This window comes from Equus asinus, chromosome 2, assembly GCF_041296235.1.
Source record: "Equus asinus isolate D_3611 breed Donkey chromosome 2, EquAss-T2T_v2, whole genome shotgun sequence".
NCBI lineage: Eukaryota > Metazoa > Chordata > Mammalia > Perissodactyla > Equidae > Equus > Equus asinus.
In genome coordinates, this window is record NC_091791.1 from 153,223,914 (window position 1) to 153,250,619 (window position 26,706).

The window sequence follows — 26,706 nt, forward strand, 5'->3', positions numbered from 1 at the left end:
ACATAGTGTTGGCAGAAACACGAGTGCTTTTGTATAGGCCACCTGTACATAAAAGTGTAATTATTTATTTAATTTTCCCATTTGTATCATATTAAAGCTTTGTACAATGTTTTAAGTTCTGTTTTAAAATTATTTTGTATTTTATTTTTATAATCTAGTAATAAAATATTCATTCCGCATGCAAACTCTAGTTCTATTTGTGCGGTGGTTTGGATTTCAAAAGTGGGATATATTGTTTTTCTAATTTAACAAAGTTATTGAATGCAGAGGTTACAAGATCCACAGGGAACAGACAGTGTTACTATAAATACAGTACCACATCCAGGAGTGACCTAGAAAAAGCAGCAGCGGACTGAATAGAAACTAGGTGTTCAGTATCCCTGCAGATAAAAATCAAGGTTCAGGGACATGAGGAGATGGTTCCCCGTGTAATAATGGGAAGTGTTCAAAGCTCCTTTTCAGGCCATCCTTCTGTCTCCGGCTGGAGGTACTTTGTACTTCCCCGCGGGAAACACCCTCTGTAGCACTAGAGTGATGTCTGCTCCCCGCCGGCCTTTCCCTCCCGCCTGTGACCTTCCTCTGAACCAGAGCAGCCCTCGGGCGCGTTCGCGCGGCCGCTGCTTCCCACGCTCCTGCTTCGGTTTGGCCCGGGAGGTAGCGCCATCTGTTTTTCTGTGCCTGGGTTCCCTTTCTTCATTTCTTAGACAGCAGCAACATCCAAAGAGCTGACTTTCATGGTTTTTGAAATAAATTCCGAAATAACTCACGCTCCCAGAAGCTAATCATGAATGTGCGTATTAACCTCTCAACTGCAAAGTAGTTGAAATACCAACCCGGTGTAAACCCATCATTATAAGGTGTAAGGGAGGCCAAGATACAGACAAGCGCTTCAGTGCGCAGGGCGGCCTGAGGGTTGTCGCGGGATGAAGAGTTAGGGGCTGAGGATCACGGAAAGCCTTCCTGCGAGGGTTCGGTCTTCAAGTCTGACAGGGTCATCAGCTGATGTTGAGTGCGGGGAAACCAGGGATGCCGTGTGGACCCCGGCATTGAAAACCCAGCCTTTGGAAAGACAAGGTCAAAATGAGGTTAGGCTGCCTTATCCTAAGATCCTGAGGGTGGGGACGGTTGACTCTAGAAAGCAAAACTCTCCAAAGAAAAGAATGCGCCTGTCGCAGAAGATGCAGGCAGCTGCCTCTCCCGGGAATCGTTCCCCTTCACTGTCCGGCCGTTCTCCCGGCCCTCGGTCTGCCCCGCCGCGTCCCCGCGTCCCGGCAGGTCGCGCCTCGGGCCAGGGCAGCCGGGGCGGGCCCCAGCGACAGCCGTGCGGCTGCACTTCGCGGCCCTGACGGCAGGCGGCGGCTGAGCTCCGGCCTGGGGAAGCCCCGCCGCCGCCGCGGGCCCGACCCGCCCTACGGCCCCGCCCGCCGGCCCCGCCCCTCCGGCCCGCTGCCCAACCGTCGCCCTTCGGCGCCGGCCCCGCCCCTCCTAGGCCGCCCGTGGCGCGCCCGCGCCTGCGCAGTCGCCTCCGAGCGTCCCGACCGGGATGGCGGCCGTTTTGGAGTCGCTACTGCGAGAGGAGGTGTCGGTCGCGGCCGCCGTGCGGTGGATCGCGCGCAGCGCCCAGAGTTCGGAGGTATCAGCGCCGACACGCCCCCAGGCCTGACCCGAGGCCGCTTCCCGCGGGAGATCCCAGCCCTCCGCTGCCCTTCGTCTCGGGGGCCTGGCTGTCAGCCGGGCGAGTGTGCTGCAGCCGCGGGCCGCTGGCCGGGCCGCCCGCTCAGCGCGCCCTGCGGCCCGGCTGCTGGCAGCTGACCCGCGCCCCTCGCCGCTCCTCCCCCAGGATGACCCCGGGGAGGCGGCCGCGCTGAGCCCGCTCCGGCCGCTGCGGAAGGAATTCGTGCCGTTCCTGCTGAACTTCCTGAGGGAGCAGAGCAGCCGCGTCCTCCCGCAGGGCCCCCCAACCCCCGCCAAGGCCCCGGGCTCCTCGGCGGCCCTGCCAGGGAGGCCGGGGGGCCCGCCGCGGGGCAGCCGCGGGGCGCGCAGCCAGCTCTTCCCTCCCACCCAGCTCCCGAGCCCCGCCGCCGAGGCCCCTTCGGCCCGCCGCGGGGGCAGGAGGCGGGGCCCGGGGCCGGCCCGCGAGCGCGGAGGCCGCGGCCCCGCGGGCCTGGAGGAGGGGGCCGGCGGGGAGGGCCTGCCCTGGGCCGCGGGCCGGAGGCCTCGGGGCTCTGGCAGCCCCGGCAGCCCCAGCCTCGCGCGCTCTGATCCACCAAACCTCAGCAACCTGGAGGAGTTCCCTCCCGTAGGCTCGGTTCCCCTCGGCCCTGCAGGGTGAGAATCAGCCCTCATCTGGGGGATGGGGAGTCAGCACCTTAGGGCTGGGCGCCCCGCAGTAGAGCGTGGGGCTGGCTGGCTGGAAGGTTGGGAGTGAGAGAAGCACAGCGGTGAGGGGCGTTGGGCACAGGGTCCAGCCGTTGTGGGGCTGGAGGGGCCGTGCTTGAAGATGGGAATTTGAGAACGACCTGTGGCTACTCTCAGCAGGACGAAGCCTTCACGCAGGATCAACCCAACTCCGGTGAGCGAAGAGCGGTCACTCTCCAAGCCCAAGACCTGCTTCACCTCACCCCCAATCAACTGTGTCCCCAGTTCCCAACCCTCAGTCCTGGACACTAGCCCTTGGGGCCATGGCCTTCCCCCAGGGTGCAGAAGTCTGCAAGAGGAGCGGGAGATGCTCAGGAAGGAGCGGTATGGCCTTGCCGCTCCCTGGGATGTCAGCTTCCTCCCTGTGGGGATCTGCAGGGCTTTTCCCGGAGGTTGACTTGCCCCCTGGGACCCCTGGGTCTGTTTCCTGGGCTGTGACTGCCCTCTCTGGAGGAACCAGAGTGTGGCTGTGGAGGGGAAGCCAGGCTGACCGCTCATGACATCTCTCTGTCTCCATAGCTCCAAGCAGCTGCAGCAGTCACCTACTCCCGCCTGTCCCACCCCAGAGTCAGGGTCTCCCCTCCCCAGCCGGATAGGAAACCTCACCGCTGAACCCGCGGACCCTGCTGGAGTGTCTTCCCACCGGCGCCTGGAGCTGGTAGCCCTTATCTACTCTTCATGCCTTGCAGGTGAGTGAGCACAGGGCTCGGAGTGGAGCTGCTTGTAGAGCTACAGGGCAGGAGAGTTGAAAAGGCACATGGAACTGAGCCTTGGTTCTGGATGGTGCTTTTTATATCCAGAGAACCTGGTCCCAAACCTCTTCTTGGAGCTTTTCTTCATCCTTCAGCTCCTTACTGCCCGGAGGATGGTGGCCGCCAAGGACAGTGACCTTGAACCAAGTCCAGGAGCTTTAGGTCGGTGAGCAAGGCTCTTTTTGAGAAATGGGGTCTGGAGATGGAACAATTCTTAACTGACAGACAGCTTGGTACAATCCTTCTAGATTCCCTGGAAAGTCCACTGTTCCAGAGCGTCCATGACTGTGTCTTCTTTGCTGTGCAGGTTTTGGAGCATCAGTTTCAGTGAGTTTCCCGAGCTGGGGCATTTGAGCCTTATTCCCAGTGTCCACTTGGTTCTCTGGCCACTCGGGGTACATGCTTGTGCTTAACACAAATGCAGTGCCCTGGACTTTTTCCTACATGTGACCTTTAGTTTTGTGTCAAGACTGAATTTAGCTCCTGAAAGAATCACACTGCCCCTGTGGGCTTGGCAGCTGACTTTTGGGTTTATGTCTAATGTTCCTGTCCTGCACTCTTGCTCCCTAGGTCACATGTCCTCCCCCTTTGCCTCCATCATCTTTAATCCTTGGCCCACGACTTTGCCTTACATACCTGCTCCATGCCCCAGATAGTGCTCTGGGTGCCTACAGTCTGTGTCCCATCCTCAGTCGTATGTGCTCTTGTCCCTGTAGAGTTCTTTCCTGTCTGGACAAAGGGACCTTGAAGCTGTTGGCTGAGAATGAGCGGCTGCTGTGCTTCTCACCTGCTCTGCAAGGCCGCCTTCAAGCTGCCTACGAGAGCAGCGTTGCTAAGGTAGTGACCCCATCTTAGACGGCTACTAGCCTGGACCTGGCCCTTCCAGCCTCGGAGTCCAGGCAGCCCAGCTCACACTACTCTAGCATCATGTGGGCTAACTCTGGGTAGGAATGCAGAGATGAAGTTTTCTAAGTGTGGACTTTGCCGGCTTCAGTTCCTAATGTCACTGCCATATTTTAGGTCTCCCTGGCGATGCCACCCTCTGCTCAAGCTGTCTCCTTTCAGCCAGAAACTGACAATCGTGCCAACTTCTCCAGTGACCGAGCCTTTCATACTTTTAAAAAACAGAGGTGACCAGAAAAGGGAACTTTTGGGGAGGAGATAAGGCAGCATTTTCTCTGGGATTGGCAGCCTATGTCGTATTCATAGAAACTAGGAATTTGGCACTAACAGGTGGTGCTTTAGCATCACCAGCCCCTTCCTGCCAGCCATCATAAGGACCACGTAGCTTCATTCTGTTTCATGCCCATGGACTTTGACCTCTGACTTTAGCAGCCTTCTCACAGGTATATGACTTTGGTCACAGAGTTCTCAGACAAGAGAGAGCTGGACCAAGTTTCACTGCCCTCAGAAGTTCGTGCGGCATGTCGTGTGCTGCTCCTGGGTGTGGAGCGTTATCATCATGTAGAGAACAGTGGGGAGGATGAGGAACGGGGCTTAGACAGCCCTGTCCTTTATTCTTCCAAGCTAGGGAAGGCGCTCCTGGGCAGGAGTTAGATCGGCTGGGAATGACTTGGATCAGCTGTGCCTCAGGCGATCAGGCATTCTCATGTGTCTCTCAGGGATGTGTTTTATGAGGTGCTTCGAGAGTGGGAAGATCACCATGAGCAGCCTGGCTGGGATTTTGAGAAGGGCTTGGGCAGCAGGATCAGGTAGGTGCTCACACCCTGGCTGCCTTGTCCTGCTTCCGGCATGAGCAGCTTAGTGGGCCCTGGGTAGCCAATGGGAGGAAGGCTCTTCTCCCGCTCCTTCCAGCCCAAAGCTGTTATCTTCTGTCCTCCATAATCTCTCCAGTTATTATCAGCTCTGCCTCTACTCAAAAGGGATTTGTCTCTCCAGCTCCTTCCACTCAGAAACAACTCATACATGTTTTGTGATTGCAAATGCTTGGAAAAGTGCAAAGCTCTTGTTCCAGCATGCTTGGTTTTGGCCCAAGTCACTAGTTAGACCCTTTCCAACCACCTTTTTCTCCATCGTCTAGTTTGGCAATTCTGATAACTTTGCACAGCTGGGTAACTAGGATGCAGCGAGAACATCCTCTGTCCAGTGATCTCCCTTCCACATTGGTCATGAAGCTCACTGGCGCTCAGTGTAGACTAAAGATGGGAAGGGTGTATTTTTCTTGTTTGGTTAAATGTATCCCTAGACTTGAGGGATCTTGGTGCTGAGGACAGTGTCCCTTTTCTTTTCCTGTATCCTTGTGCCAGCCAGCTCTGGCAGAGGTCTCCTCAAGCCCCTGGTAAAGGGCTGAAAGGCGCAAGGATTGGCTTGTTCTCTCAGATCTTTCTCTCTCTTCTTTGTCCCCTCACACTCTGTTCCTGTCTCTTACTCCTTAGAGCCATGATGGGTCAACTCTCTGCAGCCTGCAGCCATAGCCACTTTGTTCGGCTTTTCCAAAAACAGCTTCTCCAGGTAATGGCCCCACAGGAGACTAATCTACAGTGGACAGTAGGCATTGGAGGCAGCCAGGTGATGGCTGGCACTGCGGGAAGGGGCAAGCAGCGGCAGGTCCTGGGCTGGAGTTTGAACAGGAGTTCTGCTCCTTGGGTGGTGGTTGAAACCTAGGCAGCCAGAGAGGAGCCAGAGCGCTCTTGCCCCCTGCACCCCTGCCTGCCTTGAGCCTCTCACTGCCTCCTTCCCTTGATTTGTGCTATGGTAGAAAGAGCCCAGGTTTAGGACTCAGGCAGGCCTGGTTTCAAATCCTAGCTCTTAGTGATCCTAGGCAAATGTTTAACTTCGCAGTTTGTTTCTTCATTTGTAAAACAAGAATATAATCCCCTCCTACAGCACCCAAGACATGGTTGACATTCCATGAATGTTCATTACTTCCTCCTTCCTTTGTTCAGTCCTTCTTTCCAGAAAAATTTACTGGCTTTTCGATTCTTTCCTCCCTTTGCTCCAGATGTGTCAGAGTCCTGGTGGTGCTGGGGGCCCTGTCTTGGGTGAGGCTCCAGATGTGTTAAGTATGCTTGGAGCTGACAAGCTGGGGCGGTTGCGGCGCCTACAGGAACGGCTTGTGGCCCCTCAAAGCAGCGGGGGGCCCTGCCCGCCCCCCACCTTCCCAGGCTGTCAGGGCTTCTTCAGGGACTTCATCCTGAGTGCCAGCAGGTAAAGGTGCCCTGTGTCTTGCAGGGAGTGAGGCAGAGGCCGGGAGAGGTTTGTCTTCCCAGCGGGCAGACAGTTCTCTCTCCTTTGCTGGAATATAGCAGACTGGGTGACGGCTGGGCTCCTTCCAGTTCACACTTCCTGCCTCCATTTCCCTTCTCATTCTTTCACCCACGTAGGTAACCTCATTGCTCCTTGGCCTCCCCTCTCTACCCTGCCACGCCTTTGTCTGGAGCACCTCTTCTCTGTTCTGGTTCTTCATACGCCTCTGCCAGTGCCTTTTTTCTTCTCTTTTTGCTCCCCCTCCAGCTTCCAGTTTAATCAGCATCTCATGGATAGTCTGAGTTTGAAGATCCGGGAGCTCAATGGCCTGGCTCTTCCTCAGCCTGAGCCTAGTGATGAAGATGGGGAGTCAGACGTGGACTGGCAGGTTGGAGAGCAGAGCAAGGGAGCTGACAGGGTTCTGACCTAGGAGGGAAGGCGGAAGGGAGGGGGCTTTTCAAGAAGAACTCTGTAACCGATTTGGAATTATTCTAGAAACCTTATGCTTAGGACCTTTTACTTCCCTGATCCCCTACAGGGTGAACGGAGGCAGTTTGCTGTGGTGCTGCTCAGCCTGAGGCTTCTGGCTAAGTTTCTGGGTTTTGTGGCTTTCCTGCCATACCGGGGGCCTGAACCACCCCCGACCCGTGAGCTCCAGGACTCCATTCTGGCCCTGAGGAGCCAGGTGAATGGGGGCTCTGGTAAGGAGGGCGCTGGGAGGAGCCGCAAGGCACTGGAGTTAGAGGGTGTTCCCCAGCCCCCTGGGCCCCACGCACTGACTGAGCGCTGGCCCTGCCAGGTGCCCCCGGCCCTGGACGTGCTGGCTCTGCTGCAGCAGGGGCTGCGGGCTCGCCGAGCGGTGCTCACAGTGCCCTGGCTGGTGGAGTTCCTTTCCCTCGCCGACCACATTGTTCCCATGCTGGGCTATTACCGCAGCGTCTTCACTCTCCTGCTACGCCTACATCGGTGAGTAGAGAGGGGTCCAACTGTGCGAAGGGGGCAGGGAGGACGTCGCTGAGGCTGCTCTCGATGAAGAGGCTCGAGCAGCCTGTGCGTCCTGTATGCTACCATGGCCATAACCGACCCTCAGAGGAGAGGCAGGGTTTGGTCCCCAAGGAAAGGCGCGCGCAATTATTTGCACTTTCCTTGGCCCTTTTCTGCTCCTGTGGCCCAGCTGAGGGGGAGTACATGTCTGGGAGGGGCGATGAGGAGACCTTGGTCACGTCACAACAGCAGAGCCTTAGATCGGCTTTTGAGAACCAGCTTCCAGTGACAGCTTTCTTTTACTCCATTCCATTTCTTTCTTTGCGTAAATCCAGTTCTGTCATTTACCTTTTAGGAGCCTGGTCTTGTCAAAGGAAGGCGAAGGGGAGATGTGTTTTCTAAACAAGCTGCTGCTCCTTGCTGTCCTGGGCTGGCTTTTCCAGGTTGGTGCAGTGAAGGTGCAGGTGGGGAAGGGGAGGGAGAATGTCTCAAGTCTGAATGAAGTCAGGCCAGAAGATGAAGGTTCAGAGGAGGTGTGGGAATTACCGTGACTTCAGAGGGAAGCTTTGAACCAGGTCCCTAAACCCTGCAACCATGAGGTAGGAGGTGTGCTGAGTCTCTGAAGTGCTGACTGGAGCTTGCACTGCCCTGCTCTTTTGCCAGATTCCCACAGTCCCTGAGGACCTGTTCTTTCTGGAAGAGGGTCAGTTGGAAGCCATTGAGGTGGACACAGTAGCTTCCGAGCATGGCTTGGTAAGTGTCGGGGTCCAGCCAGAGCCAGGGGAACCGCAAGAATCAAGGAGGCAGGCTGCCTGGGATGGCTGAGCAGGAGACAAGCCAGGATTAGAGACTGAACTCTTACTTAATTCTCTGACCTGGCTGTCCCACTTGCGGCACACTGGGAGGGAAGAGAAGCCTGCCTGCCTTCCCCACTCTGGCCCATTCTCTCCCCCAGGACGGCATGCCTGTGGTGGACCAGCACCTGCTCTACACCTGTTGCCCCTATATCGGTGAGGACACTGGTCTCCCCCCAGAGGGTCCTCGGTCCTTGGCCTGTCCCTTCATGAGTACCCACAAGGCCCCCCATGAGCCTAGCACCCTAAGACGTCATTCTCTTAGGCACTCCCCAGGTGCCTCAGCCTCTTTACTCCACAAATGCTTAAAGTCCAAGATGCTTGTGATGGAGGAGGAGGTTCTGGAACTAAGCACTTGGTTTCTCTGATGCAGGAGAGCTCCGCAAACTGCTCGCTTCATGGGTGTCAGGCAGCAGTGCGCGGAGTGGGGGCTTCGTGAGAAAAATCACCCCCACCACCACCACCAGCCTGGGAGCCCAGCCTCCCCGGACCACTCAGGGGCTTCAGGTAAGGGGCAGGGTGGGGGTAGGGGGCTGCCCAGCAGGGAAGAGAGCCGGAACCCTTCACTCCACCGCTCCCTCCTCTGCACAGGCACAGCTGGCCCAAGCCTTTTTCCACAACCAGCCACCCTCCCTGCGCAGGACTGTGGAGTTTGTGGCGGAGAGAATTGGCTCCAACTGTGTCAAACATATCAAGTGAGTGTGTGCTGAGGGTTGCCAATGGAGGTGTTGAGGGTCCTAGTCTTGTTCCCTTATCATTTTTCCCCTTTTTAACTCAACACCTTTTTGCCAAACTGAGGACAGTCAGCTGGGGGGTGGGAGAGCCGGGGGTAGGGGTTGGGGGCTAACTTTGCTAACATCCTTGAAGTCACTTCTGACCAGATTTCCTTGAATTTGCAGCCCCTTTCCGATTCAACCCTTCCAACCACCTCCAAACCTTGCTGTCCCTGCTGCAGGGCCACGCTGGTGGCAGATCTGGTGCGCCAGGCAGAGTCGCTTCTTCAAGAGCAGCTGGTGATGCAGGGACAGGAAGGGGGAGATCCAGCCCAGCTGTTGGAGAGCTTGTGTTCCCAGCTGTGCCCCCACGGGGCCCAGGCATTGACCCAGGGGCGGGAGTAAGAGACGCCAGTCTATTTGGACCCTCTCATCGCCTCTGAGCTTTATTTTTCTGACCTTTTTTCGTTCTTTCTCACTCATATCCTTTATTCTGTGTCCTCTCCCCGCCCCCTTTTTTTATTCTCTTTTTGCTTCCTCTGTAGGCTCATCTCTTTGGCTTTAGCATTTTGGGGACCCAAAGCCCAAAGTTGAATTGGAAGCACAGGTGGTTGGGTGTCCCATTCCTCCCGGCATCTGGGGTGGGGCCTGAGGGCTGACGTGCTTCCCCCGAGGCAGAGCCCTCCCGGCTCAGGCGATGGTGCACTCAGGGCATTTCCCTCCGTGAGCCAGGCTGAAAGATCACCGACTTCCTCTCTCCTTTCAGGTTCTGCCAGAAGAAGAGCCCTGGCGCTGTGCGGGCACTGCTTCCCGAGGAGACCCCCGCAGCCGTACGTAGGGAGGAGGCCTGGAGCTGGCAGGCTGGCCAGTTGGTGGTGGGAGGGGTGCACTGCTGAGTCGTGGGTGTACGCGTGAGGCTGCTGCCAGTGTGTGGGTCAGTCCTGGACTTGGGCATTCATCATTGTCCCTTGGACCCTGACTCTGCAGTCCTCCTGTGTCACAGGTTCTAAGCAGCGCAGAGCACATCGCTGTGGGGCTTGCAACAGAGAAAGCCTGTGCTTGGTTGTCAGCCAACGTCACAGGTAAGGTCCAGGAGAGGGGAATGGCTGACCAAGTTTTTCAAAAGTGGACTGGCCGGAAGTAAGCGGCCCTTTAGGGGAGATGGGACTCAGAGCCAGCTGGAAAAGGTGAAGGGCACGGGTTGGCGTGGTGAGCCTGTGCGGGGCTGCTCTGGTGACCATCTCCGTTCTCCCTTGACCTGCAGCGCTGATCAGGAGAGAGGTGAAGGCGGCAGTGAGTCGCCTGCTTCGAGCCCAGGGTCCTGAACCGGCCGCCCGGGGGGAGCGGAGGGGCTGCTCCCGTGCCTGTGAGCACCATGCTCCCCTCCCCTCCCACCTCATCTCCGAGATAAAAGTACACAGCTCCCCTATTCCCTTTGGCTCCCCTCCTCCCTTTCCCTGCTCTTTTCCTGGTCTCCCTCCTTTCTCACATCAACTCCAGTATTTGTGTAGCAGCTCTGTGTTGTCCAGCTAGTTCCTGTCTTACCCATGACTCGGTGGGACTGGGTAGGGCGAAGCTGAACTGAATGATTTTCCTAATTAATCTTCTCTGACTTTTGGTACTTGAGTCACCCAAGGAGGGTGAAAGGTAGATGTGAAAATTTTTGACTAAATCTGTATCACGCAGATGGTGATGGGAGTAGGTAGGGAATGGCTGTCTAGGGTAGTAGTAGGAAGGGCGGTCACCCTGTTACTGGGATGTGATTTCACAAATGTTCTCCTATGCAGGAGGTCATGCTTGTTTAGTTACTGGCAGTAAAAATAAACTATCAATACTCTTGATTAAAAAAATTCAGACCGTCTAGAGCAGGGGTCAGCACACACCCCAGGGGCCAAGTCCAGCCTGCTGCCTATTTTTGTGAATAAAGTTTTATTGGAACACGGCCACACCCATTCATTACAAATTGCCTAGGGCCGCTTTTGTGCTACAGCAGCAGAGTTGAGTAATTGGGGCTGAGACCTTATGGCCTGTGAAGCCTAAACAATTTACTGTTTGGCCCTGGTCTAGGGTACTAGTGTTCGAGTAAAGATTTGGACTAGGGACAAAGAAGGAATGACTAAAATTAGAAAGTATGTAGGAATTGAGAAGAAAAAGCTGAGAGGCCATTAGCTACTGGTTTTCAATATGCAGCAGGTTTCTGTACGGAAACCTCGACTCCTGAGATGAACAGTGAAGCACAAAGGACAGAAAATGTTACGATGTATGTACAGTAGGACGGTTCCCCTAAAGGCCTTCAGAATGAGACACTCTCTGGGAATTGGCTAGGTAGACCTTTGTCCCAAAACAAATTACATCTCTCAAGCTCTCTGGCAGGACGTTGTCCCCTCAGCTTACCTGCTCCATTTGTTCCCTCTGTTGTTGTCACTCGATCGCTTCTCCCGGCTGTGCTGTCCTGCCCAAGCCCAAGTCTAAGGGCACCTTGGCCCGGTGACTTCACCCCAGGGGCCCTGTCTTCCTTTTCCTCTGCCTCTCTCCACTGGCTCATCCCCACCCCAAGACACACTCTCTGTGGCCTCCTGGGCCCCAGCCTGGCACGAGGTCTCACTCTGCTCCCGCCCCTGCTCTCTCCAGGATGTGCTTTCTCTGGCTGCGGGGCCCAGGGACCCTGAGGAGGGTGTGTCCCCGGAGCATCTGGAGCAGCTCCTAGGCCAGCTGGGCCAGATGCTGCAGTGTCGCCAGGTGAGACGTGGCAGGATGTTCTTGTGTGTCCTTGTCCAGTGCCTGATAACCAGAGCTGCACTGGCTTGGGGCTGCTGCTCTAAGGATGATGCTAATGTCCAGGGTCTCCTTTCTCCCCACAGTTCCTGTGCCCACCTGCCGAGCAGCATCTGGCAAAGTGCTCTGTGGAGTTAGCATCCCTCCTTGGTATGGCGCCCTGTCACATGACCCTCTTGCCAAATCTTGGGGTTAGGTACAAGCAAGATTGGAAACAGGGAGCTTTCTTCTGCTCTTCATCCTCCTAGGGGCCAGCCAGGTGCCCCTGTCTCCATTTCTTAAAGCCTGGCTTTCCTCTCTTCCCATAGTTGCAGACCAAATTCCTGTCCTAGGGCCCCCAGCACAGCACCAGCTGGACAGAGGGCAGGCGCGAAGGCTCCTGCACATGCTGCTTTCCCTGTGGAAGGACAACTTTCAGGTGCCAGTTCCACTGCAGCTACTGCTGAGCCCAAGAAACGTGGGGCTTCTGGCAGACACTCGGCCCAGGGAGGTGAGCCAAAGAGATGGGGGCAGGCAGGCTTCTGAGCCCTCTGCAGTCATGTTCTTAGGCCCACCCGTCACCCAAACACTATGAGCTGCTTTCTTCCTTTATTCCTCCCCCTTTCTGTTCCATGCTAAAGTAAAGTAAACTCCCTTAGTTAATCTCAGGTCTCCTCCTTAGTCTCCCTGTCCTTTGTATCAGTCAAGGTCACTCACTGTGTAGCCCTCCTGGCCACACTCACCTCCTCCCCTATGTGTGTTGCAGTGGGACCTGTTGCTCTTCTTGCTCCGGGAGCTGGTAGAGAAAGGCCTCATGGGACAGACTGAGATAGAGGCCTGCCTGGGCAGCCTCCGTGAGGCCCAGTGGCCAGGGGTAAGGAGTCCTCATGTCCCTTTTATCCTGAAAGGGGGTAAGTGATGGGGCCTGGTATTCTTAGGATCTTTGCAAAGCTCAGGGGATTTTGTCAAGTGTCTTCAGGGCCACCCTGAAATTGAGTGGCTGTTCTGGTGGCCCTTCTTCACATTTGAGTATTTATGAAGGACTGTGTCAGTGGAGGAAGGGAAGATGGAAGGCAGGTAGTTGAAAAGCATGTGGCATAGTGAGTATGGGTTTTTAAAATCAGAATAACCTGGATTTTAATTTTGGCCAGTACTTAATATTATTGTGACGTAGGGCTCAGTAATCTTAGTTTCTCCATCTATAAAATGGGAATAATTTAGGGTTTGTCAAGATGAAATAATGTGCATGTTAATTACGTAGCAGAGGATGATAAGTACTCACTAGATGGTTCTGAGCCTCTCATCAGAGTTGACTCTCTGTGCCGGAACGTGAGCATCCCAGAACACTGATGAGACAAGGTTTCAAGTCAATGTCAACGTAGAAGGCGGTCGGGAAGAAATAAGACAGCTGGGTCGTCTACTTACTGGGGAGCTAGGGCTTGATGTTTGGGATTGATTTTTAGTAGAAAGGATGAACCATCTAGAATTACGTGTCTGCCTTTTCTGTCATCTTTCTGCTTATTTCAGGACTTCTCTGAAGAATTAGCAACACTGTTCAACCTGTTTCTAGCCGAGCCCCACGTGCCAGAACCCCAGCTAAGAGCTTGTGAGCTGGTGCAGCCAAACCGGGGGACTGTGCTGGCCCAGAGCTAGGGCTGGGAAGTGGCCCTGCCTTAGGTGTCTCACCAGGACCCTGGAACCCACCTGACTGTGCCTCAGGAGGAGGCCCCAGAGCCCAGCACCACCCCAAGTGCCCATGCTGACCCTTGCTGGTGCAGGAGTAGCTGAGTCTGTAATCAGGCCTCCTGCTCACGTTCGAAGGAAGCGTGTGGCTGCCTGGCATCCCACCGACTGCAGGCTCACCACCCAAGTCCTGGAGGAAGGAGGAGGGTTCACCTGGTTCAGGATAATGGTGGAAAAGCCTAGAGACTCCAGTCCTGGAGCAGAAGAGCTGGCATTTATAACTTGGATACTAAATGAAATGATGTGTATGGGCTTGTCGACACAGGATGCGAGCCCCACTTGCTGCTATCCCAGCATCTCTTAAAACTTTGTGGTTTGGGAAATCATGACAGAGGCAAATGACTCTTGCTTAACTTGTGAGTAAAGTTAAAACATGAATCTTGGGAGTCTTCTTACCACCAGGAGCTGGACTGCCGTCTTCTGAAAAATGCACAACAGATGAGGTGGCACTTGCCCGACAGAAACCCGGCTTTACCCTGCACCTCCCTTGCCTTGAGCCCTGTGCAGGAAGTAATTCTCGACCCTCCCTCCATCCGGGGGCCACGCACAGGGCCGAACATTAGAGCTTTTTAAAATAAACTGTTTTCTTTACCGAGGGCTTCACGTCTAGTTATTTTCACCGACTCTTCCCTGTAGAAGGCGGCAAAGTCTCAGGTGGGCGGGAGGTGGGCACTGACAGGGCGGAGCTGTACCAGTAGCTGGGCCACCTAGCAGTGCGAGCCTGGGGCCCTGTTAACTGACTTCCATGCAACTCCCTTGAAAGGTTTAGGATAATGTACAAAGTTTCCACTCACCAGATACTCTCAGATAGATAGGCTTGTTTTGTTAGGGCTGGGGGGTGTCTGACTTGGCTCAGAACAAAAGCGTTGTGCGTGTCTATAAGTGATCCATTGATTGTGACTAAGAAAGCTAACTACCCTGATAATGTGCATTACATTCCCTCCTGTAAAATCTGGTTTTTCTACGTTGGCAGTGTATACAGAGCGATTTGGCCTCTGTCAGGGGAAGGAGAGGGTAGTCAGTGGACCCTCTTGCAATGGCTTGCAAAATCTTTTCTGTGCATACGTCTGCATTTTTAGGGGGGAAAGTTCACAGCTGTCAGAGAGGTCTCCAGACCAAGGAAGGGTAAGATTCTCGGCCTAGAGGGGTCTGCTGTGTGACCTTAGTAAATCCAGTGGGGGCCCGTACTCAGAGTGAGTCCCATAAGCACAGAAAGTAAAATATGGGGGTGTCTCTCAATCACCACTTTGTAATGGTGCTTCTGCCCAGTCAGGCTGCGCCTTCCCCTCAGCGCATCTCAGTTACTCTTCAGTTTCTGCATCTGGACCTTTTTTCTTAATTTCTTCATTTCAAAGGCCTTTATCTTTGTCCTTTAAATCCAATTTATGCTACAGCAAGTCGGGAAGTTCTAAATGCCTGGGAACCGAAACAGTTAAGAAATGTTTTATCTTTCTGCGCCCATTAGGTGTGGCTGAATGAAAGCACTGCCCCAGGAAGCTGAGGCCCAAGGTAAGCAGCAGGCGCCTCAGACACCCTGCTCCGCATGAGGGGGCAGGCAGAGAGGAAAACCCGAGGCCCACTCAGTTAAACTTAGCATGGGCTCAGTCAAGCAAACTTAGTCCTTGCCTGTGTGAACCTTAAAGCCCTACTCTGGGCAGTGAGATGACAGGAATTAGACAGGCAGCTAATAAACTAGTGAACTCATTAGGTTCCTTTCCATATATCTGCTCTCTCCTAATTGTCTAAAACAGTGGTTTTCAAAGTGTGGTCACCTGGGAGTTCCCAGAAATACAAATACAGGGGCCCTCTCCAGGAGCTCCTCAACCAGGAGCTCGGGTGGGGCCCGGCCTGGGGGTAACAAGTCTTTCAGGTGATTCTGATCCACAATGGAGTCTGAGAACCATCTGTCTAAACCAAAATCTGACTTCATCACGATCATTTAGAGCCAGGTCCCTGGATTATCTTTCACACTTTTGTATTTTGCGACAAGATCAGCCTCAGTTAGTATTCTTTAGATTGCTGATTCACAGGCCTGTGTGGCTGCCCTAGTAAGAGCATAAGGTCACCTCCAGGCTACCCATATGTTCTGATTCCCATCGCTGTCTCTCTGCCTCAGAAGCCCCAAGGGTGCACACCTGTTCAAGAGCTTCCTTCCAGGGGACTATAGTCACTGTTAGGTGTGGCAATGACTGTTCTGGAATCCTCCCTCTGTTCATATTTGGGCTACAGCTGGCCATATTTGGGCAACTATTCTGGTTGCTATTTACATGCAAAGCAGTGCTGAGCTCATGGGAAGCACTTGGTACATATGTGGAACTGTATAGCTTAAAACTGGGCCATGAGTTGTTATTGCCACCGTTCTCTCCAGGCTAAATTCTGAGCTCAAGTGACACACTTAGACTATCCCAGGGTAGTCTTCACTAAATAAAAGTATACACTGGACTTGTAATTTGCAAGTGTTCCGACCTTTTCAATCAATAGTAAGAGATTTATATGAAAAGAGAAGGGAGTACATAAATAGGGTGTTAAATATATCAAGTGTCACCAAAAAAATTAACCAGAAAAATAAAAGTTTAAAAGCAATTTAAAAAACCTTCAATCAATAATATATAAATAACTCAATCTGAGGTAAGAAAAAAAAAAATCCCTGCAAACACTTTTAGAAAAATAAATCTCTGCTGTACACTGTCTCAATCCCCATATGCTCGCCCTCTCTCACCAAAGACTCTGGGCACCGAAACTGAAGCCGGGCATCTCCCCCCGACCACTTCCAGGTAACCACACAGAATATTCAAAACCCAACTTCAGTCAGGCTAAGGTACAAGAAAACTGAACCCATTCTCCATCCCATCCGAGAACAGGTGGGCCTAAAGCGGCAGCGTGGAATGCTCACGAGACCACTGAAGGCCGGACCAAGCTCTGAGGGAGGTAAGGAACGGAACTCGGCTTCCTCCTAACAAGTCACTTACCTCCTCTGGGGGTCCCATTATCTTCTCTCCTGTCTTCAAAAGGCAATTTTTCACCTCTTTGCAATTCCTCTTGCCTTGTCAGCAGCCAGCTTCTGGCTGCCCACCCACGACCACCCCAGTCCTCAAAGAACTCGGCCCCTCCCCTGCCCCCTAATCTGTCCCACTTTCTTCTACAGTGGTCTTCCCATTCTACAGAGCTCTGGAGTGACGGCTCCATGACAGACCACTGCTCAGTACTCCTGACTGAGGCAAAGACCCAAATGTCCTCTCCTGTGAGGGAAAGGAAGGGGATGGCGGGGGGAGCAAAAGTTAATAATAAAGCATTTTGTAAAAATTCAAGGAGAAACAATTCTGAATCAATGTTCTGGTTTTGCAGCTGTTTTTTTAAACTGTTTTTCTGTTTTGGTATTTTCTAACACTCCATCCCACAGTGGAACTGAATGCTGAAGGCAGATTCTGAGCAGAGTCTTGGCCAATGGTTGTTTGCTTCCCTACCAGCCTGAGGGCTGGGCCAAACTAACGAAGCACCGTACTGCAGACAGCACTGCATTCTCCCAGCTCAGCTGGCTGTGCCCAGTCCTGGTCCTCGAGCAGCTCATCTGCCATAGGATCCCAGAGACGGGAAAGAAAGGTGAGAGAAATCCAGAAAGGTGAGTTGAGCTTCATTCACTCTGGACAGCCAGGGCCAGGCACTCTGGCCCCCTCACTCTGCAGAGGGGCCGGCCGTGACCAAGTACTGACTGGGCTTCACTGGCAACTCAGGGCTGAGAGTGCTGTCTGTCCAGTCGGCCACAGCAGGTAGCCTCAACAATTCTGGCATCAGGGTATAGAGGGTAACAAGAGCTGCCCCAGCATCTTTGGAGTGTCCCGGGCCTGCATCTCAGCAGCACCATCTTGACGGTGAGATGCTAACTACCAAGGAAGGAAGCCAGTCTGGCTATAACCAGTGGCTGCTGTTTGATGAAGGAACTTAGGCACTGAGCAGGAAAGCCTGGAGCTCCAAGTTCTACCTGAAATAAAGCAGAGAGGGAAGAGTTAAAGGTGCAGACAGACCTGAGAGTGCATGCCAGGGCACACACCAGCCACAAGTAGCCACCCCAGGCTGTGATGGGAGAAGGTCCTCAGACTATCCACAGTCCTGGAGCTTATAGGCCCCTGGGCTCTGCTTTTCAGATCTAAGCATCAGCTTCACCTCCCAGTGACAAAGGTCAAGTCAGGGAGCTGGGAGTGGAGAGCTGGAGAGAAGGGGTGGTGCTCTCTGCTCTGCTATGGCTCTGCTTTTGCCTCACAATGACTCATCTTCTCCTGAGGACCCTGGGAACAGCCAGAGGATGTAGGCCACTGGGCTCTCTGGGAATAGCAGCTTCAGAGAAGGTTCATCAACTCTGTCTCAATCGTTCCTCTCTGATTCCCCTCTGACTCTCCTTACTGTGACCCAAGAAGCCCTTGAATCTCCAGCTCTTGGGCCACACGGCCTGGGCGCTGAAGGATGTTGAGCAGCTAAACAGAAAACTCCCATGGGGCTGTGGGGTCAAATCAAGGCATGCTAGGAGGCCAGCTGAACCAGGTGGGTCACCTGGGCCAAGTAGATGACTCTGGTGATTTCCTTCCCTTCCACGGTGAGCGGCTGCAGGATCCAGGCACTGGGCAGGATCTCCCCTCGGACCATCTCTCTGCTGGGTCTTGGCATGGATGTGTCATACACAGACTGAGCTGCCATGATAGACAGTTGCCCCTGGGGACAAAGAGTGATGAGAGTCCTGCCTACATGATGAGGATCAAACAGGGACAGACTCCAGGGCAGTCAGTATCATGGAAGGCAACAATGGCCCAGACTTCACGGCACCCCCACCCCCACCCAACTTGCCCTCCTTCCCCCAGAGGACCTGATGCCCAGAGAGATTGCTTCTCACAACACTCCAGCCCAAGTTCTTCCCACCACATCTTTACCACCAGCAAGGCAGGCACCTCTTTGGCTTCCACACAGACACAACAGAAATCCCGTGGCTGCTTCAGGGCACACAGGGCAGTATTGCACACCAAGTACACTGGAAGGTCAGGGATGGGAAGAGTCAGGGGGCACATGGACAGAACTGGTCCTAAATCCTTCCCAGCCCAGGGACCAGCCCCAACATCCCATCATTCTACAACCTGATACCCAGCTGGACCTCGCCTGAGTGATCTGGACGTAGTCTGAGTCCCAGCCTCCCAAGAGGGCTGCCTCCAACCCTCCCACCACCTGCGTCCCCTGGCCAGAGGCCATGGAAGCCTTCCCTGTGCTCACCCAGGTTGATGCTCTTGGTTACCCGCCGATGCAGCCGCGCTGTCTGGATGGGCTTGTGGTACAGGGGCCACAGGGTGGGGTCACTCACAGCTGCCCACACGTGAGACAGCGGCTGGGCCACCACGCCTGCCCCCAGGAAGCCATGCCGAGTAGAAGAAAACACCTTGTAGTAGAGCTGCACCTCCTGCTCCTCACCCTGATAGCTGGGGGACACCAGGACGGGGTGAGGGGGTGACACTGGGTTCCAGGGCCACAGAGGAGGGGCTCGGTGAGGGACTCAAGGAAGCCAGCGTGGAGTGGGGAAAGGGGAGAGAAGCAAGCAGGACAACAGGGTTAGGACAAGATATTGTGCAAAGGAACTTACTTCCAGCCAGCTGCTGCCTGGTGGCTGAAGAGGTTGTGCAGATCATCTGAGCAAGCAGCCATTACCTGGGGACACAGTGACCACACCCAAATTAGGGGCATGATTCAAACCAGACCTCTGGGTTAGTCACTTGGGCCAGCATTTACTGAATTCCCCATTTGTACAGATGGAGTACAGCAAAGAAACCCACATCAGCCTGGCTGCCCTTATCTGCCCTGCTCTTTCCACCCCTTCTTTTCCTCCCCCGCCCAGCAGAGGTCTGTTAAAGGAACCATGGGGACAAGTGGAACAGTTCCTCACATCCGCCATAGAGATGTCCACGATGTGCTTGGCCAAGTCCTGGTAGGAGGAGGAGGAGCAGGTTCCCAGGCTGGACAGGCTGGATGGAGAACAGCAACTGCCCCGGGAGGCTCTGCGGCCTACAGCGAAGACAGCAGGAACGTCAGGGCCTCGGGACAGCAACAGCTTCCTTACGGACAGTCACTTGCACCTTATGACCCCAGGCCAGATCCTGCCTAGGATCATCCATCCCCAAACCAGGCAGGTGGCTATGCCCCCGCCCCTCCCCACTCACTGTAGGCTAAGGTCCTCCAGGTGGACCCGGCCTGATTCAGGTGACTGTCCCTTACTGCAGAACGGCCCCGTACATCCCCTGTCCAGGAGTCTCGGGAATCAGGCCAGTTTGTGTCACCCTGCAGAAGAGAAGATGCTCAGGACCAGAGCAGAGGAAGGCAGAAAGTGGAGCACAAGAAAGCCAGCGCAGAATTATCTTCCCGGCCTCTGAACTGCACCAAGAGTTTCCAACATACAGGCTCAATTGAAAAGATCTTCCCCATTGGGATTACAGGAGGCTGATGCCCCCGAGAAGTCAACACAATAGAAACCAGTCCCTTAACAGTCTCTCCTCCTCACTCTTCAAGCCACAGGCTCAAAGGCTGCTTGTAGGAGAGTTTCAACAGGAATCAGAATGAACTGGGGCTGAGAAGACCAGGTACCAGGGTCAGTGGGTGGGAGATGCTCTGCACCACTGTGGCAACAGGAATGAGGCCATGGCTGGAGCTGGGTTTAGTGTGGGCAGCAGTGGGAGGGAGGATGGGGAGGAAAAGCAACGGGCTGTGAAAAGCTTGACTCTTGGCCCAGGTACAGCAGCTAAGCCAAAGGTCCTAATTCGGGACCAGATGGGGATGATCCTCTGATCTGCAATATGGTCACCCCAAATTTCCCTCAGCCAGCTCCTCAATAACACGGCCCTTGACCTCTGCTGGATCTAACGGGCACTCACCATCCTACCTGTGTCCTCAGTTCCTAACCTAGGGCTACTTTAAAGACAACAAGAGGTGAACAAAGACAGTTCCAACTCCATCCTCCCCTCCTTTCCTCCTGCTGTGACGTATGCTGGCTCCCACTTTAGGCAGACTGAGGTCTGGTGCCGCCCTCTGAAGAACCTGTCACCACTGACCTTCTCTTTCCTCACTTGTTGCCTCCACCTCTCCCTCTTCACTAGATTCTTCCTATTAGTATTTAAGCATTCAAAAATTTCTCTCACCTTTAAAAACCTTCCTCTACAGGCACCTTTGCTCTCCTGCCCTTCACAGATAAACTTCTTGAAATGATTGTCACTATTTGCTGTCTCCCACCTATTACTCCCTCCTGAACCAGCTCGAACCTAGCCTTTGCCTCACCATCCCAGCGAGCAGCCATCCCCAAGGCCCCCAGGAGATCCACGTGGCTGGGTTTGGTGAACAAGTCCCGGTCCTCCTCTCACTGAGCCTCTCCCTTTCTCCTGAGATACTCACTTCTCCAGTCCCAGGCGCCTGGCTCCCCACTCTCTGGGTGCTCCTTCCCACTTTCCTTTGTTGGCTCATCCTCTTCATACATAAGGTGATATTTTGGGATTCTCTCAAGACTCAGCCTAGGCCCTCTTTTCTCACTCTATAATATAGTCCTAGGTGATCCCGTCTGCTCCCACTGCTACACTGATGACTTCCAACAATAAATATCTGTGGATTAATCAATAAATATGGCTGAGACAACAGGGTTGCCAACTGAGAAAAAGGCTACATGAGAGACTCATTTCATACATCATGCCAAGATAAATTCTTTATGCTTTGTGGTGCAAACATATATGGGGTAGGGGATAATTTAATATTACTACAAGAAAATAAAAATTAAGAAAAATAATATCATAGTGGGGAAATGCCTTCCTAAACAGGGCACAACATCCAGAAGCCATGAAAGAAAAGATTGATAAAAACTAGATAACATAAAATTAAAATTTCATTGTGTAGTAATGAATATAAACAAAGAAGAACAAATACACAACTAGGAAAAAACACTGGCCTCAAATGAGAAAAAAGATAATTTTCTTAATATAAAGAAAGGCCTCCAAAAATAAAACGAGAACGACCCAACAAAGAAATGGACACAGCACACTGGCAGTCAGAGCACAAGACCAAAGGGCTCTTAAATTTCTGAAAAGGCACTCAGTCTCGGACACAGAAGAGAATTGGAAATTAAAACTAAAATGAAATACTATTTTATGCCTATCAGATTGGCAAACATTTAAGGAAAAAACCCTTGATAACTCTGTTAAGCAGAATGCAGTTAAGTAGGCACAGTTATGTGTTGTTATTTGAGAGTGTAAATTGGCATACTTTGGAAATATTTATCCCATTTTAAATTAAAAATGTACATATCCTTTGACCTAGCAATCTCATGTCCAGTAATTTAACCTACAGATATTCTTTCATTTAAGTATAAAGGCAATAAACATAAACATTTTCAAATATGAACTCACAGAACCTAGAAAATACAGTGCCCTTGAGTGTCTTGAGGAAATTATGAGAGGAAGAATTACTAGGATGGGAAAAAGAACGCACGGCCAAGAACTGGAAGAGAGCAGAGTCCATTTAATCTAGCACAAGAACTAAAACAACTCTGTGAACACAAACACCATAAACAATGCTGAAATACTCTAACAAAAGGTAAAGAGAAAAAAGGAGAAAAGGTGGATATATACTGATTTCCTCATGTTTTATAGCCAGGGTGAAAAGAAAACTGCTAAATCAAGAAATAAAGACTATTTAAAGATACAGAAGTGATTATGACAAGAATTTAAAAAAAGAAAAAGACTTTCAAATTATCAGAAAAGATACATATATAGAGAGAAATACATATATACAGAGAAAACACGGACTACATAATGAAGATAAAACAACAGAAACAATTTTTAGATTCCCATGGAATATTCGTGACCAAAAAACCCTCAATAAATATAAAAAATAGAAATCATACTTTCTCTGAAATCATACATTGTCTCAACACATAGCAAACCAACTAAAAATTAATAACAAAATAAAAAAAGATAAAGGCCTTTTTATTAAAAAAGTTTTTAAAAACTCTTAACAACAATTAGATTAAGGAAGAAATACAAAGTGAAATTGCAGAATTACTATAAAAAAATAATATATGGGAGGGCAAACTGGTGCAGCCACTATGGAAAGCAGTATGGAGTATTCTCAGAAAATTAAGAATAGATCTACCATATGATCCAGCTATCCCACTGCTGGGTATTTATCCAAAGAACTTGAAAACGCAAAGGCATAAAGATACATGCACCCCTATATTCATTGCAGCACTACACACAATAGCCAAGACTTGGAAGCAACCTAGGTGCCCATCAAGGGACGAATGGATAAAGAAGATGTGGTATATATAAACAATGGAATACTACTCAGCCATAAGAAACGATGAAATCCGGCCATTTGTGACAACATGGATGGTCCTCGAGGGTATTATGCTGAGTGAAATTAGTCAGAGGGAGAAAGTCAAACACCGTATGATCTCACTCCTAAGTAGAAGATAAAAACGACGACACACACACACATAACAATGGAGATTGGATTGGTGGTTACCATAGGGGAAGTGGGTCGGGAGGGCAAAAGGGGTGATTAGGCTCACATGTGAGGGGGGATGGACTATAATTAGTTTCTGGGTGGTGAACATGATGTAATCTACACAGAATTCTAAATATATTACGATGTACATCTGAAAGCTATATAATGTTATAATCCACTGTTACTGCAATTAAAATAATAATATATATCACAACTGATAGGATACAACTAAAGCACTGCTGAGAGGGAAATTTTTAACTTTAAATATTTACATCAATGAAAAAGAATAAAAGTTAATACTATGAACAACTATATGCCAACAAATTAGATAGTTTGGGTGAAACAGACAAATTCCTAGAAAGACACAAACTACCGAAACTGACTTGAAGATATAGAAAATCTGAATAGACATTTAAGATATTGAATTAATAACAAAAAAAAAATTCCCACAAATAAAATTTCTAGATGAGATAGCTTTATTAGTGAAATCTACCAAACGTTTAAAGAATTAACACCAGTCCTTCACAGTTCTATCAAAAATAGAAAAGAAGTGAACACTTCCCAACTTCTATGAGGCCAGATTACCCTGATATAAAAACCAAAGACATCATAAGTAAACTAGAGACCAATATCCCTTATGCATATAGACACAAAAATCCTCAACAAAATACTAGTAGGCTGAATCTAGCAGCACATAATGAGGATTATACACCACTATCAAGTGGAATTTATCCCAGGAATACAAGGATGGTTCAACATACAAACATCAATGTGATCAATGTGTGATACACCATATTAAGAGAATAAAGGGAAACACCCACATGATCATCTCAATAGATGCATAAAAAGTATTTGACTAACTCCAACACCTTTTCATGATAAAAACACTCAATAAGCTAGGACTAGAAGGAAATTTCCTCAACCTGATAAAGATGATCTACGAAAAACCCACAGCTAACATACTTAATGGTAAAAGGCTGGATGGTCTTCTCCTGTGATCAGTACCAAGAGAAGGATGTCTGTTCTCACCACTTCTATTTAACATTGTACTGGAGATTATAGCTAGGGCAATTAGACAAGAAAACAACAACAACAAAGGCTGATTATATGATCTTGTTTATAGAATATCCCAAGGAATCTACTAAAAACTATTAGAACTAATAAATGAGTTCAACAAGGGTACAGGAGACAAAATCAATATACAAAAATCAATTGTATTTCTGTTTAGTACCAATGAGCAAACCAAAAATGAAATAAAGAAAACAAGTCCATTTATAATATTGTCAAAAGTAATAAAATATTTAAGAATAAATTTAACAAAATAAATGAAAAACTTACACTCTGAAAACTACATTGTTGAAAAAACATTGTTGAAAATAAAAGACCTGAATAAATGGAAAGATATCCTATGTTCATGGATTCAAACTCTTAATATTGTTAAGATGGCAATACTCCCCAAATTGATCTACAGGTCCAATGCAATCCCAATCAAAATTCCAGCTGACTCCTTTGCAGAAATTGACAAGATGATCCTAAAATTCATATGGAAATTCAAAGGACCCAGAATAGCCAAAACATCTTGAAAAAGAATAAAGCTGGAGGACACACACTTCCTGATTTCAAAATCTACTACAAACCTAAACAGTAATCAAGACAGTGTGGTTTTGGCATAAAGAAAGACATATAATTCAATGGAACAGAATTAAGAGTCCAGAAATAAATCCATACATCTAGGGTTACTTAATCTTCAACAAGGGTCTTGCCAAGACAATTCAATGGGAGAAAAGAATAATTGAACAAATGGTGCTGGGACAACCGCAAAAGAAAAAAATTCAACCCCTAATTCTCACAATAGTCAAAAATTGATTCAAAACAGATCAAGGACCTAAATGTAGGAACTAAAACTAACTCAACTATTAGAAGGAAATATAGGCATAATCTTTGTGACCTTGGACTAGGCAATCATTTCTTAGATATGAAACCAAAATCACAAGCAACAAAAGAGAAATTAGATAAACTGGACATCCTCAAAATTAGAAACTTTTGTGCTTCAAGAGACACCACCAAAAAAGTGAAAAGACAAAGAATGGAAGAAAATTTTTATAAATCACATAACTAATAGGGGACTTGTACTAGAATATATAAAGAACTCAAACATAATAATAAAAAGACAAATAACCCAATTAGAAAATGGACAAAAGATCTGAATAGACCTTTCTCCAAAGAAAATTTACAAATGGCTAATAAGTACATGAAAAAATTCTCAACGCCATTAACCATCAGGACAATGCAAATCAAAACTACGATGAGGTTCTACTTCACATCCACTGGGATGACTATAATAAAAAAGACAGGTAATAACAAGTGTTGGCCAGGATGTGTAGAAATACACTGCTGGTGGAACTGTAGGACAGTGCAGCCACTTTGAAAAACAGTCTGGCAGTTCTTCAAGCAATGAAACACAGAGTTACCCTATGATCCATCAATCCAATTCATAGGTTGAGAAATGAAAACAAATGTCCACACAAAAACTTGTACATGAATGTTCATAGCAGCATTATTCATAATAGGCAAAAAGTAGAAACAACCTAAATGTCCACCAACTGATGAACAGATGAATAAAATGAAATGATTTATTCATACAATGTGATACTTACGGCCATAAAAAGGAATGAAGTTTTTTTTTTTTGAGGAAGATCAGCCCTGAGCTAACTGCTGCCAATCTCCCTCTTTTTGCCGAGGGAGACTGGCCCTGAGCTAACATCCATGCCCATCTTCCTCTACTTATAAACGTGGGACACCTACCACAGCATGGCTTGCCAAGCGGTGCCATGTCCGCACCCGGGGTCTGAACTGGCGAAGCCTGGGCCGCTGAAGCAGAACGTGCACACTTAACCACTGCGCCACCGGGCTGGCCCCAGGAATGAAGTTCTGATACATGTTATAGCGTGGATGAACCCGTGCTGCAGGTTGAATTACTGTCCTCCAAAAAAGATATAGTGAAGTCCTAACCCCTGGCATCTATAAGCATAACTTTATTTGCACAAGAGTCTTTGCAGATGTGATCAAGTTGTGATGAGGTCACACTGGATTAGAGTGGGCCCTACATCCAATGACTGGTGTCCTTAAAAGAAGGCCATGAGAAAACACAGGGACAGAGACACAGGGAGAATGCCACATGACACCAGAAGCAGAGGTCAGAGTGATGCAGTTGCAAGCCAAGGAATGCCAAGGATTGCCCACAACCACCAGAAGGCTCGGAGAGAGGCGTGGAACAGACTCTCCCACCAGAGTTTTCAAAGGGAGCAAGGCCTTACAGACACCATGATTTCAGACTTCTAGCCTCAAGAACTACGAGAGAATAAATTTGTTGTTTTAAGCCACCCTGTTTATGGCAATTTGTTGTGGCAACCCTAGGAAATTAAAACAACCCTGGAAACATTATGCTAAGTGAAAGAAGCCAGTGACAAAGGACCACATATTGTATGATTCCATTTCTATGAAATGTCCAGAATAGGCAAATGCATAGAGATAGAGAGTAGGCTGGGGATGGTGGGGAGTGATGATTAATGGGCATGGGTTGTTTTTTTTTCAGGTAATGAAACTGTTCTAAAATTGATCGTGGTGATGGATACATAACTGTGAATATATTAAAAGCCAATTAATTATAACAAAAAATAAATGGGGGCTGGCCTGGTGGTGCAATGGTTAAGTTGGCACGTTCCACTTTGGCAGCCCAGGGTTCATTGGTTTGGATCCTGGGTGTGG

At 50.3% G+C, this 26,706-nt stretch overlaps 2 protein-coding genes and 1 long non-coding RNA gene across 8 annotated transcripts in view; 1 reads left to right on the top strand and 2 right to left on the bottom strand.

The window, feature by feature from the left end:
• Positions 1 to 1,512: 1,512 nt before the first annotated feature.
• On the top strand, positions 1,513 to 14,017 carry CDAN1 (codanin 1). Of its 3 annotated transcripts, none has more exons than XR_011499879.1 (28): positions 1,513 to 1,633; positions 1,841 to 2,328; positions 2,536 to 2,742; positions 2,938 to 3,107; positions 3,219 to 3,332; positions 3,419 to 3,497; positions 3,887 to 4,007; positions 4,191 to 4,300; positions 4,793 to 4,882; positions 5,567 to 5,642; positions 6,133 to 6,338; positions 6,645 to 6,765; positions 6,916 to 7,062; positions 7,177 to 7,343; positions 7,717 to 7,804; positions 8,025 to 8,114; positions 8,317 to 8,371; positions 8,589 to 8,722; positions 8,807 to 8,910; positions 9,171 to 9,329; positions 9,695 to 9,758; positions 9,932 to 10,010; positions 10,193 to 10,294; positions 11,560 to 11,667; positions 11,790 to 11,853; positions 12,012 to 12,193; positions 12,449 to 12,556; positions 13,210 to 14,017. XR_011499879.1 is itself a non-coding variant. In XM_044765073.2 (28 exons), the coding sequence occupies exons 1-28, from the start codon at positions 1,544 to 1,546 to the stop codon at positions 13,333 to 13,335; spliced, it is 3,696 nt and encodes a 1,231-aa protein (XP_044621008.1). In that variant the 5' UTR covers positions 1,513 to 1,543; the 3' UTR covers positions 13,336 to 14,017. The 3 variants fall into 3 exon arrangements, 2 of the variants coding, with proteins under 2 accessions (XP_044621008.1, XP_044621009.1); XM_044765073.2 differs by having other exon boundaries at positions 10,193 to 10,341; XM_044765074.2 differs by having other exon boundaries at positions 2,539 to 2,742; positions 10,193 to 10,341.
• LOC139042775 (uncharacterized) lies at positions 9,374 to 13,585 on the bottom strand. Its single transcript, XR_011499884.1, has 3 exons — positions 13,447 to 13,585; positions 12,965 to 13,028; positions 9,374 to 10,194 (listed from the first exon to the last, which is right to left on the bottom strand). It is a non-coding gene; the product is annotated as an uncharacterized lncRNA (long non-coding RNA).
• A 1,875-nt stretch (positions 14,018 to 15,892) lies between the features above and the next one.
• The window catches only part of STARD9 (StAR related lipid transfer domain containing 9), a 121,353-nt gene continuing 110,539 nt past the window's right edge, over positions 15,893 to 26,706 (bottom strand). For all 4 annotated transcript variants that reach the window (XM_070502890.1, XM_014857294.3, XM_070502889.1 and 1 more), the window contains 7 exons: positions 19,617 to 19,734; positions 19,343 to 19,461; positions 19,043 to 19,107; positions 18,679 to 18,881; positions 18,363 to 18,442; positions 17,971 to 18,129; positions 15,893 to 17,404 (listed from right to left, as the gene is read on the bottom strand). In XM_070502890.1, coding sequence (XP_070358991.1) covers positions 17,303 to 17,404; positions 17,971 to 18,129; positions 18,363 to 18,442; positions 18,679 to 18,881; positions 19,043 to 19,107; positions 19,343 to 19,461; positions 19,617 to 19,734 — 846 coding nt within the window. In that variant the 3' untranslated portion in view covers positions 15,893 to 17,302. The remainder of the gene's footprint in view (positions 17,405 to 17,970; positions 18,130 to 18,362; positions 18,443 to 18,678; positions 18,882 to 19,042; positions 19,108 to 19,342; positions 19,462 to 19,616; positions 19,735 to 26,706) is intronic.

Bases quoted from the DNA above. Each gene is read 5' to 3' on its own strand.
- CDAN1 (XM_044765073.2), top strand. From the start codon at position 1,544: ATGGCGGCCGTTTTGGAGTCGCTACTGCGAGAGGAGGTGTCGGTCGCG. The intron at 3,333-3,418 runs GTCGGTGAGCAA...CAATCCTTCTAG, and splicing joins ACCAAGTCCAGGAGCTTTAG to ATTCCCTGGAAAGTCCACTG. The intron at 6,766-6,915 runs GTTGGAGAGCAG...GATCCCCTACAG, and splicing joins AGTCAGACGTGGACTGGCAG to GGTGAACGGAGGCAGTTTGC.